At 54.9% G+C, this 16874-nt stretch overlaps 10 protein-coding genes across 10 annotated transcripts; 8 read left to right on the forward strand and 2 right to left on the reverse strand.

The window, feature by feature from the left end:
- Positions 1-174: 174 nt before the first annotated feature.
- Positions 175-594, forward strand: BU26DRAFT_529119 (uncharacterized protein; the record flags this gene model as incomplete). Its single annotated transcript, XM_033830880.1, has 1 exon — positions 175-594. One exon carries the CDS (start codon positions 175-177, stop codon positions 592-594), a length of 420 nt encoding a protein of 139 aa, XP_033686746.1.
- Positions 595-1424: 830 nt separating this feature from the next.
- On the forward strand, positions 1425-2256 carry BU26DRAFT_421063 (lytic polysaccharide monooxygenase; the record flags this gene model as incomplete). The annotated part of the gene is made up of 3 exons (XM_033823390.1): positions 1425-1810; positions 1859-2169; positions 2213-2256. The coding sequence occupies 3 exons, from the start codon at positions 1425-1427 to the stop codon at positions 2254-2256; spliced, it is 741 nt and encodes a 246-aa protein (XP_033686747.1).
- A 185-nt stretch (positions 2257-2441) lies between these two features.
- On the forward strand, positions 2442-3232 carry BU26DRAFT_590027 (uncharacterized protein; the record flags this gene model as incomplete). Its single annotated transcript, XM_033834748.1, has 1 exon — positions 2442-3232. Exon 1 carries the CDS (start codon positions 2627-2629, stop codon positions 3230-3232), a length of 606 nt encoding a protein of 201 aa, XP_033686748.1. The 5' UTR covers positions 2442-2626.
- A 177-nt stretch (positions 3233-3409) lies between these two features.
- On the reverse strand, positions 3410-4465 carry BU26DRAFT_548549 (uncharacterized protein). Its single transcript, XM_033831951.1, has one exon. It carries the CDS (start codon positions 3965-3967, stop codon positions 3500-3502), a length of 468 nt encoding a protein of 155 aa, XP_033686749.1. The 5' UTR covers positions 3968-4465; the 3' UTR covers positions 3410-3499.
- A 755-nt stretch (positions 4466-5220) lies between these two features.
- Positions 5221-7640, forward strand: BU26DRAFT_590039 (uncharacterized protein; the record flags this gene model as incomplete). Its single annotated transcript, XM_033834749.1, has 4 exons — positions 5221-5439; positions 5522-5786; positions 5840-6151; positions 6213-7640. The coding sequence occupies 4 exons, from the start codon at positions 5221-5223 to the stop codon at positions 7361-7363; spliced, it is 1947 nt and encodes a 648-aa protein (XP_033686750.1). The 3' UTR covers positions 7364-7640.
- Positions 7641-9218, reverse strand: BU26DRAFT_242546 (GroES-like protein). The gene has a single exon (XM_033821037.1). It carries the CDS (start codon positions 9036-9038, stop codon positions 7917-7919), a length of 1122 nt encoding a protein of 373 aa, XP_033686751.1. The 5' UTR covers positions 9039-9218; the 3' UTR covers positions 7641-7916.
- An 870-nt stretch (positions 9219-10088) lies between these two features.
- BU26DRAFT_561554 (GroES-like protein) lies at positions 10089-11270 on the forward strand (the record flags this gene model as incomplete). The annotated part of the gene is made up of 3 exons (XM_033832925.1): positions 10089-10187; positions 10244-10486; positions 10569-11270. The coding sequence occupies 3 exons, from the start codon at positions 10089-10091 to the stop codon at positions 11268-11270; spliced, it is 1044 nt and encodes a 347-aa protein (XP_033686752.1).
- Positions 11271-11469: 199 nt separating this feature from the next.
- Positions 11470-13144, forward strand: BU26DRAFT_242549 (NAD(P)-binding protein). Its single transcript, XM_033821038.1, has 4 exons — positions 11470-12100; positions 12163-12253; positions 12313-12667; positions 12738-13144. Exons 1-4 carry the CDS (start codon positions 11669-11671, stop codon positions 12910-12912), a joined length of 1053 nt encoding a protein of 350 aa, XP_033686753.1. The 5' UTR covers positions 11470-11668; the 3' UTR covers positions 12913-13144.
- A 559-nt stretch (positions 13145-13703) lies between these two features.
- BU26DRAFT_516511 (uncharacterized protein) lies at positions 13704-13924 on the forward strand. Its single transcript, XM_033828346.1, has one exon. It carries the CDS (start codon positions 13718-13720, stop codon positions 13916-13918), a length of 201 nt encoding a protein of 66 aa, XP_033686754.1. The 5' UTR covers positions 13704-13717; the 3' UTR covers positions 13919-13924.
- Positions 13925-15612: 1688 nt separating this feature from the next.
- On the forward strand, positions 15613-16086 carry BU26DRAFT_561557 (uncharacterized protein; the record flags this gene model as incomplete). Its single annotated transcript, XM_033832926.1, has 1 exon — positions 15613-16086. The coding sequence occupies one exon, from the start codon at positions 15613-15615 to the stop codon at positions 16084-16086; it is 474 nt and encodes a 157-aa protein (XP_033686755.1).
- Between the last annotated feature and the right edge of the window lie 788 nt (positions 16087-16874).

Genomic DNA, 16874 nt, shown 5'->3' on the forward strand with positions numbered 1-16874 from the left:
CTTGATACTGCGCTTAGCCTCGCATAGCTCGTGTTCGATGCCGCAAGCAGCACCCCGCAACGTGGGGTCGTACGCGTTGCGGGGCATTCGAGCCTTGGAGGAGCCAGCTTCGTCTACTTGTTCCGCTCTTTCTTCTGCTACATCACTCAATCTGTACTCGCAAGTTCAATCGCCATGGACGGCTCCTGCGCTTGCGGCGCGGTCAAGTTTACCACCCCCTCGAAGAAACCTCTCAACCTGTACCATTGCCACTGTATCGACTGCCGCAAGCAATCTGCTTCTGCCTTCGGCACCTCCGCAATCTTTCCATTCTTCAGCATCGAAGACCACCCCGACGTTACCTACTTCTCCCGCGTGTGTGACAGCGGGCGGCGACAGAAGTGCTATTTCTGCAGCAAGTGCGGGAGCAGAATCCTGCATGCGCACGTGTTCGACGACGGAGACCCAAAAGTCGTTGCTGTGAAAGGGGGTGTACTCGAGGGCTTGGACTGGTCTGGCGGAAAGCATATCTTCTGCAGGACTGCGGTGGTGCCGATTCCTGAGGGAGTGGAAAGGTGGGAAGCTGAGCCGGACTTTGCCAAATATGGGAAGTGAAACCTTTCGAAGAGCCTTGGATCATGTAAGTGCAGGCCTTCCTATCGTTTAGTGCTGGTGTGGTGAAGCTGCTGATGACGTATCGAGGTACATCTGGTTACATTGTGCTGAGGAACTATCTCCAGGCTTCTTAGATGAGCGTCTACGGCAGACCGGGTTCCGCAAGCGCCTTTTAATCTATAATACGTTGTACGTGCCGAAGCCGAAGTCTGGAGAAAGGTCGACCCGGGTTGTAAATGAGATCACGTGGGATCTACCTTTTGATACATGCGATATCTATCTCCACCAATCACACCACCTTCAAACATCCTCCAGCCGCCAATCAGACTTTCGTTTCACAGAACCACCATGCGTCGTCACCGCCAGCGTAGTTTCTAACGCTTTTTTTCCTCGGCTACACGTCTTCAGCCCTACACCTACTTTCAATGCTTGCTATAGAACTGTCACCCGACTCATAAAACCACCAACCGGCGCCCTGCCCGCTCCTTGCTCATGCCTCGCAAGCCGTTGATTTCCTCCGTCTGGAAGTGTGTGGAGATTCCAAGATCCGCACCATCCTGTTCTAGCGCGTTTCGTTTAATCTATTCACTATCCTTCATGATCACCTACAAGGAATTTTGCCGTGGATGTTTCGATGCGGTGGTACCTGTACCACATGGCGCTGCCCTTCAATCAACGCCTATTGATGCCGGCATCGATATATAAGATGAATTTACCCGCCTATCTTCACCCTTCGGGCCATCCAGCACCAGGATTTTCAGCCTATATTTCGCTATTTCTACTTTTCCATTCTCTTCTTCACTCGAGTACCGGTCGTTATCCTCCACACGATGAAGTACCTCCTCGGCACCCTCGGCCTCGCCGCTGCCGTCGCAGCCCATGGCTACGTTGACAACGCTACGATTGGCGGCCAAGTCTACACGTTCTACCAGCCATACCAGGACCCTTACATGAGCCCGGTTCCCCAGCGCATATCTCGTCCTATCCAGGGCAATGGCCCCGTCACCGACGTCACGCTTTCGGATCTGCAGTGCGGCGGATATACTGCAGGCGGCATCAGCGGGTCTTCGCCTGCTGCTCTTCATGCCGCCGCTGCTGCCGGGTCTGAGGTCCAGCTCCGGTGGACGCTGTGGCCCGATAGCCATGTGGGGCCTGTCGTGACGTACATGGCCAGGTGCCCTGATGCAGGCTGCAATAGCTACATGCCAGGGACTGCGTACGCTCTCCTCCCCACTACGGAAAGCTAAGCTGATATGAGACGCAGAGCTGTGTGGTTCAAAGTCAAGCAAGAAGGGCGAACCGGTACATCGAACACCTGGGGCGATACTCCACTCATGACCGCCGGACATGCGGCAACCTACACCATCCCGAATTGCCTCAAGCCGGGCTACTATCTAGTCCGCCACGAGATCATTGCGCTGCATTCCGCGTATGAGTATCCCGGCGCGCAGTTCTATCCCGGGTGCCATCAGCTTAAAGTGTCCGGATCTGGAACCACCACGCCCAGCAGCCTCGTCGCGTTTCCCGGTGCCTACAAGGGCAGTGATGCTGGTATCACATATGATGCTTACAAAGGTATGTGGTATACTCCGGGGGAAGGCTTAGCTGACAATTTTAGCTACTACGTACACTGTTCCTGGTCCGGCGGTTTTCACCTGCTAGCCAGCTCTCTTCAGCGAGGCTATCTCATGAACGTTTACACTTCATTGTATATATTCGCTTCTTCGTGCATATCTCTTTCTCAAACAGGCCGCATATGTCCATTGTTCCTCTTCGTCCCTCAAAAACTTCAACATCGTGTCTTCACAGTGTTCTGCACCCCTGGAAAGATGCCCAGCCCAGCATAGCCGCTGTGAGCTCGCAGTCACACTTCACAATGAACTCGTGAAGCTTTGCGAATACATAAACCTCCACACCTACCTTCCACCATCCCCAGACCACGACGCTGTCATAGATCAAAGTGCCGACTGCAGTCCATCATTTGTCTCTGTATTACACGATTCATAACATCTTCCCTCGCAGGTAGGTAAGCATGAGCCCCCTCCGCAAACAAATGTTTGTGAAACTCCAGAGCTCCTCTTCCCGCAAGAAGAAGGTCGCGCAGGAGACGCCCACTACGAAGGCCGGCTCTTCAACCAGCAATCGCGTTCCACGTCACTCAGCACCTTCACGTGCCACGGTCGCCAGCGGCGTTTCAAAGCCCAGCGTCGATGCTTCCACCTCACCCGAATTGCAGCTCAACCCCACACACCTACCGTCCTGGGCTGAAATCCTCTCTTACGACCGCATGGAAGCCGAACTCGAGCGTCTTCGGGCTGGACAGGGGCAAGCGGAGCATAGTGCGTGGATCGTGCACGAGAAGGCTGGTGCTGACCGATCCCACACTGCGGGGGATGCAGCGCCTTTTGTGCCGCTGAATCTGAGGGAGGAGCAGGCAAAGAAGAACGAGGCTAAGGACAGAAAGAGGGAAGAGAGGAAGCCGGTTTGCCGATACTGGAAGCGGGGCGAGTGCAAGAGTAGAGCGACGTGTGGGTTCGCGCACCCGGCGGAGATGTCTGGTGTGGACAAGCCGCAGGGGCGGAGGGAGAATATGAGCGGTAGCTGGCGGAGCGGTGGCTTTGACCTGGTGACTGCCTGAGAAGTGGTGTGCCAGCTTTTGGCGCATGATATTTTCTTCAAATTGTATTTCGGTCCTGGGAGCTAACCTCTTTTTCAATATCCTTTTGCGTTGGATCATTCTTTTGGTGAGGGAGATCCCTCCTTTCACTTTCCTCATTTAACCCATAATATAGAACTGTTACCATTGAATGATGTTCCTACCTAAATGGTCTTCCAAATGCCCTACCTTAGCAACCATACCTTCACAAAGCTAGCCGAATCCCTCCGGGCAATTAGATACTTACCTTCAGCCTTTCTTCCCAAGCCGATCTTTCGTGCGGTACCAAGCCTCGACAGTAGCATCCACCACCTGATTCTTCTTACCCTTCCACCAGCGCTTCATACGCTCTGTAACTGGCATTTGCATCACATGCTCCGGAAATAGAGGATAGCTGTGGTTTTCGTGGCAGTACGGACATGTACCGCGCTCGTGGGTAGGAGAATCCATTCCCAGGTCCCCACAAATTGGCCTCGAGGAGTGGTTCCGGTCGTGTAGCGGATATGGAGAGGGTGGGCGTCGATGAGCTCCCTTCTGGTGGCGGTGGAATTTGTTCACCGGTTGGCGATGGAACGAGTTTACGAAGTGATCTTCGCTATTGATGCGAAAGGCGGGCAGGGGGCTAGGCGGGCAGGAGCGGTAGTGCTCGCGGCGGTGATCAGAAAACGTCACGGATCGTTGGCCTGGGAGTCGAATATGCGCAGAGGGGCTCGACATAGGAGACTCGAGACGATATCCTGACCGAGATCCGTACAGCAACTTCTCCGCTGTCCCGCCGGGTCCGCGCTGTTTACTTGCTGTGGCCGGAAGTCGGAGGCCGGGAAGGCCAAGGCAGGGGTGCCGCCGCCCAGCTGAGGAGGTTGATGTCCGTTGAGTGCGGTTGCGGTTGCGCTCGCCAGTGCCGAATGAAGACAGACTTTGTACGAGGCTACTGGTGCCGCAGAGGCCTTGAGCTTGTATGGCTTACTCATTATTTCGGTTGGCATGCTGTTTCCTGTATTGTTGGGGGAAATTTGATAATGTATTCACTGTCATAACGTGTTTGCGGTCACGATGTTGCAAAGTGACTGGAGTGGCCGCGCACTCGGACTTGTTCGGTATGCATGAGGGATGACTGTGAAAACATGATGAAAATGGCTGTTGGAAGGAATAATGGAACAGAAATATGCAGCGGCGAAGAAAGCGATTTGTCGCGAAACTCGACATACAAACAACTCTTCTCACCGAGGATTCGACAGTTGAATGGGCGGTTGACGGCTTTTTGAACGCTTATATAATCAGTCCTCGTCGGGAAGGAAGCTGCTTCTCTCTGAGGACCTTGATGTCGTGCTCGGCCAATGATGTGAAGCCCAGCTGAAGCGAGCGTCGTATAAATTCCAGGCTCCTCCCTTCATCTCTCCTTCATCCACTTCATGTCACCTACTACCTAGCCGAACAAGAGGCGCTCGTGCGCTAAGAGAAAACAGTTCGACGGAACTGGCTTGGAGTCGGCCGGTCGTCAGCCACCATGGCTCCCTGCGATTCGAAAGCCGCAAAAGAGGTTGTGACAAGGCGGCACATGCCTAGGCGGGCGTCGGTGAAGATTGGGTGAGTTCGTCGACCGCGGGGGTCGTGCGTGCCGACGGCGGCTGACTAACACCCGATCAGGAAGGTCCGTAGGCTTTGGCCGTCATCCTCACTGGTGTGCATCGGTGGCGCCGAGTCCTTGTCCATTGCTTGCGTGAGCTTATCTCGGCTCTTGCTTGGTGACATGCACGTCGTTCCTGCGTCGCCGGCCAACACGGCCGTCTATTAAAAGCTGCGGGACCTCGTTCTTCCTGCATCGCCTCCATTCGTTCTTCGCCAGGATGCGATCTTCCACGCTCCTTGCTGCCGCTGCAGCCATCGGATCTTCCCTGGCCTGTGAGGGAGACCATAGCTGCTATGGCGAGCCTCAGCACGACGTCGTTCTGACCCGGAATGTCCGACGAATGCAGCCTGATGCGCAGAATGCCACGACAGGACCAAAAGGGCCCCTGGAATGGGGCCAGCTCAATTTCCTGCATACCACCGACACTCATGGCTGGCTGGAAGGTCATATCAAGGAGCAGAACTACGGTGCGGACTGGGGAGACTACGTGAGCTTCACCAGGGTCATGAAGCAAAAAGCCAGGAGGCTTGGGGTCGACTTGCTGCTCGTGGATACAGGAGTACGTTCCCCACTTGATTCCATATCATTAGTCATCAGGGAGATCTTCAACCGGCAATGTTGAATCGAACTGACGCTTGCAGGATTTGCACGACGGCGCCGGCCTCAGCGATGCCACGGAACCCAACGGAAACGTCTCAAACGCCGTCTTCGAGAACGTCGACTACGATCTGCTGACCATCGGCAACCACGAGCTCTACGTTACCGAGATTGCGTATGAAACGTTCAGCAACTTCTCCAAGGTGTACAGCGACAGGTATCTTACGAGCAATGTACAAATCGTCAACCCGGCCACGGGCGAGTTTGAGTACATTGGAGCAAAGTATCGGTATTTCACCACTGAGCATGGTAGGCACCGATCCGTTCATTTCTTCATGGCCGCGAGCTAACGCTTGAACAAGGCCTCAGGATCATGGCGTTTGGTGTTCTTTTCGACTTTACGGGCAACTCCAATGTCTCCAAAGTCATCAAGGCTGCATCCCTTGTTCAAGAACCGTGGTTCTTGGAAGCCGTGAATTACACGAAGCCGATTGACCTCTTTGTGGTTATTGGCCACAATCCGGTGCGGACAAACGTGACTAGCAGCACCTTTGGTACCCTGTTCAGCACCATCCGGAAGGTGCGACCAGATGTGCCTGTTCAGGGATTTGGTGGGCACACGCATATCCGTGACTTTGTTGTGTATGACAACAAGGCGACCGCTCTAGAATCGGGTAAGCTCTGCATATGGCATCTGACCGTCCAAGTGTTTAGCGGTACTGATGACATTCCTAGGTCGGTACTGTGAGACTCTCGGGTGGCTTGCCATGTCTGGTATCAAATCCTCGACTTGCAAGGCAAAGAATCCCAAAGGTGCCCCGAACCCAACCAAAAGCGCCATTCCGCCGGCGAGCACAGGAACAGCGAGCGTGCATCTTCCTAGTTCGACGACGCCTTCGGATCTGCGATACGCACGACGGTATCTAGACTGGAACCGCCTGACGTTCGCTTACCACGCGGAGGGAAGCCAGCCTTATATGGCCTTCGACACGCCCAGGGGCGTTGGAGTGACCCATGATATCACAACGGAGCGGGCTAGGCTCAATCTGACGGACCTCTACGGATGTGCTCCGGAGTCGTACTGCCAGTTCTGCAGACCATTCCTAGCACCTGGCAACCTTTTCGGGCTGCTGCAAACCGCTCTCTCCACGGTCGTAGTGAATGAAACCAGGAAGGACATTCCGCGGCTTGTCATAATCAACACGGGTAGCGTACGCTTTGACCTTGCCAAAGGCCCGTTCACCTACGACGACTCCTTCATCGTGTCTCCGTTTTCAGATGCCTTCCAGTTCCTGCCCAATGTACCATACTCGCAAGCATCCAAGGTGCTCGACATCTTAAACGCCGGGCCGTTCCAGAAGAAGCGCGACCTTCCGGCATCCGACGTCAGATCCTCCACAGTGCTTGCGGACCGCGACATCTGCATTGACCCGCCGCTCATGCACAGCTTCGAAGGGATGCAGAAGAGACGGAAGCCGAAAGGCCGCCTCATCCGGCGCCAGTCTACCAACCCATCACCTGGATACACCACGACCGACGACTTCGGCACTGATGGCGACGATACAATCCACTCCCGCATCCCGTACTACTCCCAGCCCAACGACCTGCAAGCCAACGCGTCCTTCCCAACCGATGGTTCCATGCCGGAGACTGTTGACCTAGTCTTCCTCGACTTCATCGCCAGCTACATCATCGATGCGCTGAACCAGCCCGACGTGGGTGGAGACTATACGGAGGACGAGGTTATCTACTACATGGACAAAAGCTTCACCACGAACAGCTACCTGCCAGCGTATGCGAAGATTGCATGGCAGGCCAATGTGCCCGACTGCCCTGTTGGATCCGGAATCGGCAGCGCCAAGAGGTCTGTACACGGCGCTAGGTGAGATAAACGGATGGTGGTTATAACGAGCACATGTACGGCCTGCGATGAGTCGATGGGCATATGGAAGTACACATAATTCGTTCCTTTTCAGCTTGAAAGAGGTGAGGAGAGACATACAGGCCGCAGCGACGGGGCAGCGCGTACACATGCCAAGCTTAACCTGCTAACCGCTCTTTCCTCCGTCTTTTATTCGTGCCCTGAGGTCGACGTTGGCTTCGACCGCTTTTTTAGCTTCGAGACGATACCCCAATCTCAACCTACCGTCGCATCTGCTCTTCGAAAAGCAGCCGAACCTAGTCAGGCTCCCTTATCGCTTGCTTGACGTATCTGGCCGACGAGCTCCTTCTCGAGGCCCTCCGGGCTCCCGTCTCTCTTTCGCGGGTATCCAGGCGATTTCGAGGCTTGCGGAGGAGGCAGTACATATTCAAACCCGCGCTCCTGGCATGCTGACGCAATTCGAGCTAGTGTGCGTCCTCTTAAAAGAAGCCCTGGGGATCCCATATTGCCCCTTGGCGCCATGTATGTTATATTATCGAATGCCCGGGATACAACTTCTACGGCCTCATCACAACAAACGCATCCCATCTGGAGTTCTCAAAAGCAACATCAAGCGCCTCCTCCCACTCAACAAAGCCGTACTCTCCCTTCAACCCAATGCCTCCCTTTTCTCCAATCTTCAGCATCCCAGCCTCCACCAACTTGATCAACGCAAGGATCTCGTCTCTCCCGTACATCCACTTGCCCTTCAGCACCAGATCCTTCTGCATCACGAGAAAAATCGGAATCGGGACGTCTTCATGGATACCACCCATGAAGCTTACCCTTCCACGGCGTTTGAGCGCATTGATGCAACTCTTGATGAGTGTCGACTTTGCAGCTTCCGATGGCGATATCTCCAGCACGGCATCGATGGGTCCGCCCGCTGCTTCCGTAAGCGCTTTGGAATCGTGCTCCACGTTCTCCGTGATCTTGACGGTCTTCACCCTGGCCCCAAACGTATCCACAAGCGCTTTCAGCTTCGACTCCGTACGCCCCATAGCTATCACCGATGCACCCATCGCCACAGCGCATGCCACACCCGCACCGCCAAATCCGCCAGTAGACGGAGCCACCACCACCGTCTCACCAACCTGGACCCCGATATCCTTCAGTCCCCCATACGGCACAAGGTATCTCGTCAACGTCGCCAGATCCGACATCTTATATCCCAGTTCCCCCACCAGCTTCTCTTCATTCAACGGAAACACGACTTCGAGCGGAACGCGCGTATACTCTGCCCACGTGCCATCACGCCACACATCTTTCATCAGCTTCTGGCTGCCCTCGGTAAAGCCTCCCGCCAGCCCGCATAAGATGATATCATCGGGGTTGTCGCGTGAGTGGATGGTGCAATCTATGTGCACAAGCTGTCCAATCTTGAGTGACGTGGAGTCCGGTCCGAGTGCGGCGACGCGGCCTACTGCGCTGCTGCCCGGGACGATGGGCGTGACGTAGGGGTACTTGCGCGTGCCGTTATAGACTTCCTTGGCGTAGCTGACGACGGGCGTGGAGAGGATTTTAATAACGGCGCTCCCGGGGATGGCGTCAGGGACCGGGATGCTCTTTATCTCGAGGGGCTGGGCGTAGGTAGTTTGCACGAGGGCCGATTGGGTCTTCGGGAGAGGATTGGAAGCCATTGTTGAAGAGGCCTTGTGTCAAGTCGGTTTGGAAGTGACCTTGGAGGACAGAGACCGTACGGCTTGCCTTTGCACCAAGCATTTATGGACTTCGCTTGCTTACTGCGTGTCTTGGATGCGGTGTTGCGAGCTGGGCGGTCTTTGGGTTAACTCCACGCAAAGTCCGAACGTCCTGCACCACGATAGTTCTTGTGTGCAACCTACACGTTGATTGGAGCACAATGCGAGGTACGGATGGGTGATGATGGTCTGAGAAGAAGGGATGGCGTTTCCGGAATGATTGTCCTGCCGGTGATGAGTAAACACTGTCTCCGTCGCCTGAGCTGTAGAGAGTATACGGGAGATTTCCGTACTACTGAATGGTGCGTCTACGTTCCATGATTGCTGCTGGTCTTTGGCATGCGAGTTGTGCTTCACGACTTTCCGAATCGGGCCAGTTAGCAGGGTCGACAAAGATGAGGAGCGACGTCGGAAACGACAAGACGGATCCTTGTTCGGCGAGAGACTCGCTGTTCAAGCCAACGTTCTCTTTCAAACTCCGTATTCCCATTAGAGATCACCTTCATCACCCTCTTCTACGAAGCTGACTATACGCGCTATTGTACGCACCTGCGAAGGCCTCCAGGGTGGCTGTTACGTGCGTCGTGATATCCAGGGATTTCCACATCGTGTGGGGTAGCTGTGCTCTGCGTTAGACCGCCATATTTCCGTCGGACCCAGGCCTTTCCATACTTGCTCGCTCGTCGCATTGGTTTGCGATTCATACTCGGCAAGCAATGCTCATTGGCTGTCGATGCCGTAGGATCATGCGGCTTACATAGGCTACCAAGCGATATGTCAGCCTCCGCACCGTCGGGCATTGCGGCGCGGGCTTATTAGTCCGAGCTGTGCCGCAGAACATATTTCAGACGCAAACTCCCGTTCTCGCGAGATGAAAGAGCGTACACTCTTCCCATGCCATTGCGTGCCCTACGAGCATCAAGCCGAAACATTAGATACCCGTTTTCATCAACCAGTCCACGCGCGTCGAGACGACTGACATTGCCCGCCATGAGCAACAGAGCTGCATTCTTGGAGTCCGCAAAGGGCGGCTTCGCTATTCGGGATGCAGAGACCGGGAAGCCTGGTGAAGGAGAAGTGCTGATCAAGGTAAGCTGAAAGGATTTGAGCGCGGGTACCCAAAACCTTGGAGTTCACCATCCCAGGTTCATGCGGCATCGATCCAACCGGCCGATGCAAAGGTTGCTAGACTAGCAATGCTTACGATGGAGTACCCTTGTGTTCTCGGTAGCCCGGTCGCTGGAACGGTGGAAGCGCTGGGGGCTGGAGTAAGCAAGGTTGCAGTCGGGGAACGGGTCGTATGCGGAACCAAGGTGTTCGTCCACAAGAAAGCAAAGTATGGCGGACTCCAACGATTCACGGTGGTGGACGAGTCTGAGGTCATTGAGGTGAGTACAGAGGGGACAAAACATCTCCCCCGGAATCGTCAGGGGCTTTCGAGAGAGGCGCGACTGACGCATCTGCGTATAGATTGGCGACACCGAGTACGCAAAGGCCGTGACGCTGGCTTCATACACGCCGCCAGGTGCCCTGTTCGGTGGATCCACGCTGAACATGCATTTTCCGTCCATTCCGGCGGCGCCGTTGCCCGCCAGCGAGGAAGGCAAGAAGATTCTGATTTGGGGCGGGTCCTCGGCCATGGGCGCTCTTTCCATCTCCTACACGAAGCAGGCCGGATACACTGTCATCACCACCTGCTCGCCACATAATTTCGACCTCGTCAGGTCTCTCGGCGCCGATTATGTCTTCGACCACAGCGACCCAGCAACAGTGGAAAAGATACGCGATCTCTTTCCAATCGACTACTGGTTCGACACGGTTTCTCTCCCGCCGACCCTGAGGACCATTCTCAAAATCCTGGCGCCGGAAGGCGAGCCGGTCACCAAGGTAGACATCCTGATGCTGCTTCCGCCGGCGATGCCTGGAATGCCCCAGCTGCCGGAGGGGGTTACGGCGCGTATGCACCGCTTCTCGACGCACTCGCCTGAGAACGCAGGCTGGCAGAAGTGGTTCCTCGCTCGTGGAGGTTTTATGGAGCAGGCGATAAAGAGCGGGGTGTTGAAGGGCGTGCCGCCGCAAGTGATTGGCGGTCTGGATAAGGTTCCTGAGGGGATCGAGATGGTGTACAAGGGCGTGAGCGGGAAGAAGGTTGTCATTGATCCGTGGGCGTGATTACGCGTGTCATGTGCGCCGATCTCAGTCAAGCAAGCCTGACATGGTGGTCTGCTTTTTGTAGGTCGGGATTCCTGTCGTCATACGGACTGAAACGGACGGATGTGCGGTTTGGAACGTCCAAAAGCCCAATGAGCAGCTGTGTTGCGTGTGCAAGAAGTGTGCAAGTGTTGAATGCCCGGCATTTGTCAGCGGATACGGGAAGCGGTTATCCGTGTCAGAAAGTCAGAAAACCAACAGAAAGGTAAACATCGAAGAGGCGCGAGTTAGGCACAGGAGAAACTGGTTAAAAGCGCTGTGTGTGCTCACCTTACGTGTGCTCAGCCATCTTGCAGAAGGCGACTGAATGCACCGTGAGAGCCACGACCGCAAGGGAGCAGTGGACAGCGATTGCCATCATGGCGTACCCAAGCACCTGCCGTTCCTTTCGGCGCACGACAGGCCCGTACCCGCTTTCGATCGTGCCGGCCACCGAGACGCTGCCCGAATCACTTGCACCCCACGATGTCCTTATCCGCATGCACGCCGTAGCCCTCAACTACCGCGATATCGCCATGCTGCAAGAAGGGGGATATCCTGCCCCAGTCGCGTCCGGTGGTATTCCAGCAAACGATTGCGCTGCTGAGGTGGTTGCGGTTGGCGACGCTGTGCAGACGTTCGCCATCGGAGACCGCGTGGCGCCGACTGTGGATCTTGCAAACTTGACCGGCAATGAAAGGAACAATGATCTCAAAGCGACGGGTGGTAACCAGCCTGGGGTGCTGACCGAGTACTCCGTGTTCCAGGACAGCGTCTTGGTGAAGCTGCCGCGGCACCTATCCTGGGAGGAGGTAGGTGCTACTTGTAATTCCGACGGTGACTGGCTTCCGCAGGCGGCTGACAGAGCGCGCAGGCTTCGGTAATTGCGTGTGCGGGCGTGACGGCATGGGTAGCTCTAGGTGCACTCAAAGATGTGAGAGACGACACGACTGCGCTCATGCAAGGTGCGAATGCGTTCATACCAGGAGGCTGCTCCCATATAGCTGTTTACTGACCTGGCTAGGTACTGGCGGCGTCAGCATGTTCGCGCTCCTTATCTGCCTGGCTGCGGGCATCCGGCCCATCATCACTTCTTCTTCTGATTCCAAGCTGGCACAGCTCCAGAAGCTCAGCCCCAAGATCGCCGTAATCAACTACAAGAAGCATTCGAATGTCGCGGCGGAAGCACTGCGCCTGACTGATGGAAAAGGCGTAGACTACGTCCTCAATGTCACCGGGACAGCGTCCATTCCATCTGACTTGGAGATGCTGCGGAAAAGAGGCGGCAGTGTCGCTCTGATAGGCTTCCTTGAAGGTCTGCACGCTGACTGGAAGCCGGACGTCCTCCTCGGCTTCTTGATAAAGGCAGCTAAGCTTCAGTAAGTAGCTGGGCCATTTCGTCTTCCCTTGCTCTTCGTGGACTTTAAATATATACTGATCAGTGCTCAGGGGAATCCTAGCTGGCTCGAGGGATGACTTCGCGGCTCTGAATAAGTTCTTGGAAGCGAAGACGGTCCACCTGGATTCCATCATTGATCGGACGTTTGCCTTCGAAGACTCCGTAGCAGCATTCGAGTACCTGAGGTCCGGAACGCACGTAGGCAAAATCGTGATTAAATTTTGAGTGGATTGAGGGGGCTTTGAACGAGGCGGAGGACGAGGTCTCACGGTGTGGACGTGCGTAACGGCCATCCTGGAGGCCTTCGCAGTGTATACAATGCCAAGGAGAGTTACTTCTAGGAGCGTGGCGAGCCCTTGAATTGGGAGAATCCCCTACCGCGCGAGGGTGGCGGCGGGAGGCGTCGGCGCAGTGACCTTGGAAATTCGGTTGCAATAGGTCAACGCACCACCAACCAGTCTAGGCTAGCGAGCACGACGACGTCCGATGCGCTTCGTAACTGCTGCTATGCCCATTCACGTTTTGAACAGAGACGCTGCAGCGCTCTCGACTTCCGTTCCCCGTAGCCCGACTCCAGTCTGGTCTATCCTCGCTCCAGCTGCTGAAGGCCTAAGTGTAAAATGCAACCCCTCCACACTCATTTGGAATACAGCATGCCTCATCCCTATGGCGACGTCGGTCTTGAAGTATGGGGTCCACCATGTCTAACCCAAAGCCTTCTATTGGTGAGACTACCAAGACTAACACAATCGACGTCGCCAACGCAACGGGAGGTGCTTTAGCGTCAGGGTCGACGTCTGGAAATTGGAATTGTGATCCAAATTTTGGAGGCGCGGAGGCGGTACCCCGCATTCGTCCTCCATTATCCGACATCTTTAGATCTGAGAGCAGGCTCCCGGCGACACGGAAGCTAGTAAGTGTTGCGGGGTTGATAGAGGTTGCGGAGAATGTTTGAGGGATCGCGGGGCCCCTCCCACAGTTTCCCTACACCAAGTCCTCTATCGAAAGTACGCACCCCACGGCACTCCTAATGAATGGAGACAAGATCGAAACATGTCTCATAGGACACCACAGGATAGAAAACATACATAACGGGAAGGTCGCCAGCGGATCTGTTAAAGCGGGCGGACAAGATAAGCCGGCCCCGGGCGAATACGTCAGATGGGATGCGGAGGGCGTCGAAGTTGTCCAGCCGGAGGAACGGGAGAAGATCCAGGCCGTTGTGGGCTGAAAAGGCGGGATAGGTAGCATGGTGACTCATCGTAGTGAAACCGATGCAGGAGATGCCAGCTCTAGGCGTTGATTATGCTTTCCTAGGACGTAAAGTGCAGCCCGGAGTCCTTTAATCCACGATACGATAAAATGCGGCAACCCCACTATAGCTCGAAGGCCTCCGGCCCTCCGGATGCGTGGAAAGACACCTGCTTCTAATTTCCAACAACCAAGGTCGCTGCGACCCACCATGCTACGTCGAATCTAGCGGGATTTAGAACTGTCGCGGATTCTCACATAGAGACATGCGCTAATCAATGCCAGAAATACCGAAGGGAAAGGATGGCCATTTGCGCCACAGGACACTCAACCCGCGGGAAATGAGCATCGAAAGCGCTTGACTTTGTTAGCGAGTCCGGGAATCGATGCTGCTAAAAACGGCCAGAAGCGCAAGTAGAACTGCCCTAGTCAGCTTCCATACAATTCGTACAACGCAGATCCTTGAACTCACCGGTTGCAATGGTCAGAATGAAGCTGGCCACAGTGAACGCAGTCTGAATGTCTCCGCCTCTTGCGCTGCAGATAATGCCGACCATCGTAGACAGAATACACGGCATGGTACCAGCAATCGCAATGCGCGTGCCCTTCCATCCCTCGACGAAATTTAGCGCATGGCGTCTATTCGGCTGTCGCAACCGAAACACCCACTCGATCCAGTCTGTCTCTGAACCGAATTCCGAAGGATGATTATATGCGTACAGGACCTCCCTCATGATATATTCATCCATGGGAATGGGGGTAGGCCACGTATCTGCAGTGTACTGCGGGATTAGTCAGCGTGATGAAGTTGAGAGTCTCCGCGGTTGCAACTCACCGAAAGTAGTCGAAGACGGCGCAGAGTCTTCAGAGAAAAGAATCGCCTCCAGAAGCCACACGTATCCCTCAAATAGCGTCGTCGAAGCGCCTCAAACAGTTCACCATCCGCTGCGATTAGTGCTGGTGTTCCGGCCTTTGCTTGTTGGTACGCTTCTTCGGTGTCGAATTTGCTCCGTGCGGTTACCCGGATCTGGCTCATACGGCACCCCCTGGTGTAGCAAACGAGATTAAGAGAGCAAGTTGGATTCGGCATGCTGGTGTCATTGCCTTGAGCGTACGCCGTCGCCGCATCCTGAAATTCCAGAACGGCAACTGCTGGCGGCACAGCTTCGGGATCTTCAAGATTACCAAAAGGGTCCACGACATGAGAGCCCGGTGGAGGATCTGTTGGTCGCTTGATGAGCTATCTGATTGGTGCGTGAGGCTCTACAGGGTCCACAGAGACGATGGCGGTCCAAATTCCTGTCTTCTTCTCTCTCAGCAGCTGCGGCCGCTCTGTCAGCTCTGTAGGTTCTTCGCAGATTGGCGGCTCTGATTTTTCGAGTGCTGGCTCCGCACGGGCCTCCGATATCTTGCTGTTGCTGACCCCTTCGGGAACGAACGTTTGCTGCGCTTGCTGCGACTGTCGCTCCAGATTTACGGCGGTCACCTGCGGGCAGCAGTCATTCTGACCATATCAGACGACATGTCGGCGTGATAAGAAGGCACGCGAGGCATCGTAGTAAGCAAACATACTCTTTCTCTTATAAAACGAACGACGCACCTGCAGCCACATCCTCATCAAAGCCTCATTTGGGAAATCGAAACCTCCAAGCCTCTACTCTTCTCCGAGACACTATGCGTCCTCTCAAGGAAATCCGCCAGGAAGCAAGGAGAATGAAGAAACAGAACCCCGCCGGCATGCCCGATACAATCACAAGCCTCAAAGCCGAGTTCGTGCAATTACTCGCTGAATGCAAACAGCTTAATTCAAAGCTTGCCGACAACTCTGCTGTCTGGGCCGAGCTGAAGAAGAAGCGAGCGGAATGCGCTGAGAAGTATATCCTTCATGGAAGGCTGTCAGCGATTTGCAGGGAACTCGTGCAAGTGGCTAGAGCGGACAGGGAGGCGAGGATGGAGAGAAAGAGGGGCAGGGAGGCTGGCGAGGATGATGACGAGGTGGAGGTGACGAAGAAGCTGAAGGCGGAGTTTGAGATCGAAGAGGCGTTTGAGAGAGCTCGGAGTGAGGTGAGGGAGGTGGGAGTCGAAGTCGAGACGGAAATGGAAATGGAAATGGAGGATGCGGGCACCGATGAGGAGGCAGTGATATGAGGAACAATTGCCCGTATGAGCTCGTTCTCGGTGTCTCCGTGAGGCGGCTTTTAGTCGACAGAGCTGTGTGAGCGCCCAGTTCGGCGGCGGAACCCTCGTTGCAGGCGTCGAGATAGCAATTTCGCACCTAAAGATCCCTATAGCTCTTCCTCGTTCCAAATGCTAATTACTTCCACTGTTGAAGGTATCCTCGCTCTGGTGTTCGCTTCTCGTGAGGAGCTCGTACGTTGGGAAGGCACACGTTGCGCTCTTGCCGCATTCGGCCACGCTAGGCTCTGGATACATTGGCTAGATGTCCAGCCAAAGATTTTCCTTTCTCCTTCACCACACTTCTCTGCTCTTTGTTCCACTTCGTACTGAGCTATAGCAGTTCGGATTAGCTATATTTTCAAGTTACACTCACACACTCACACACTCACGCCCGAAAAAATCAATTAATCAATCAACCCTCACGCCCTTCGCCACCACTCTTCCGCGTGTCCTCCAAATCCAACACTCATGCGGCTAAATGGCTCACGCAGTACGGATATCCGCTGCCATCCGCACTCGTCACAATACTCGAGGCTGGAGAAGAAAGAGGAAGCGCACAAGAAGGAGCTTGAGGCTAGGGAGGCCGAATTCCAGAAACAGCTTGGGGAGAGGAACTCCCAGCTGGAAGCCCTTCGGGGGTGAAAAGACAATGCTCGAGGCCGAACTGGAAGCCTTTCGAGAAGAAAACGCCGCGCTGAACGCCGTCAACCCACAGTCCCCGTCCCAGACTACAGGAAGCCTTCCCTAATCGTCCTATT

Source organism: Trematosphaeria pertusa (assembly GCF_010094035.1).
Source record: "Trematosphaeria pertusa strain CBS 122368 unplaced genomic scaffold BU26scaffold_4, whole genome shotgun sequence".
NCBI classification, from domain to species: domain Eukaryota; kingdom Fungi; phylum Ascomycota; class Dothideomycetes; order Pleosporales; family Trematosphaeriaceae; genus Trematosphaeria; species Trematosphaeria pertusa.

Bases quoted from the DNA above. Each gene is read 5' to 3' on its own strand.
- BU26DRAFT_242549 (XM_033821038.1), top strand. From the start codon at position 11,669: ATGGCGTACCCAAGCACCTGCCGTTCCTTTCGGCGCACGACAGGCCCG. The intron at 12,101-12,162 runs GTAGGTGCTACT...CAGAGCGCGCAG, and splicing joins GGCACCTATCCTGGGAGGAG to GCTTCGGTAATTGCGTGTGC. The intron at 12,254-12,312 runs GTGCGAATGCGT...TGACCTGGCTAG, and splicing joins CACGACTGCGCTCATGCAAG to GTACTGGCGGCGTCAGCATG.
- BU26DRAFT_516511 (XM_033828346.1), top strand. From the start codon at position 13,718: ATGAATGGAGACAAGATCGAAACATGTCTCATAGGACACCACAGGATA.
- BU26DRAFT_242546 (XM_033821037.1), bottom strand. From the start codon at position 9,038: ATGGCTTCCAATCCTCTCCCGAAGACCCAATCGGCCCTCGTGCAAACT.
- BU26DRAFT_548549 (XM_033831951.1), bottom strand. From the start codon at position 3,967: ATGTCGAGCCCCTCTGCGCATATTCGACTCCCAGGCCAACGATCCGTG.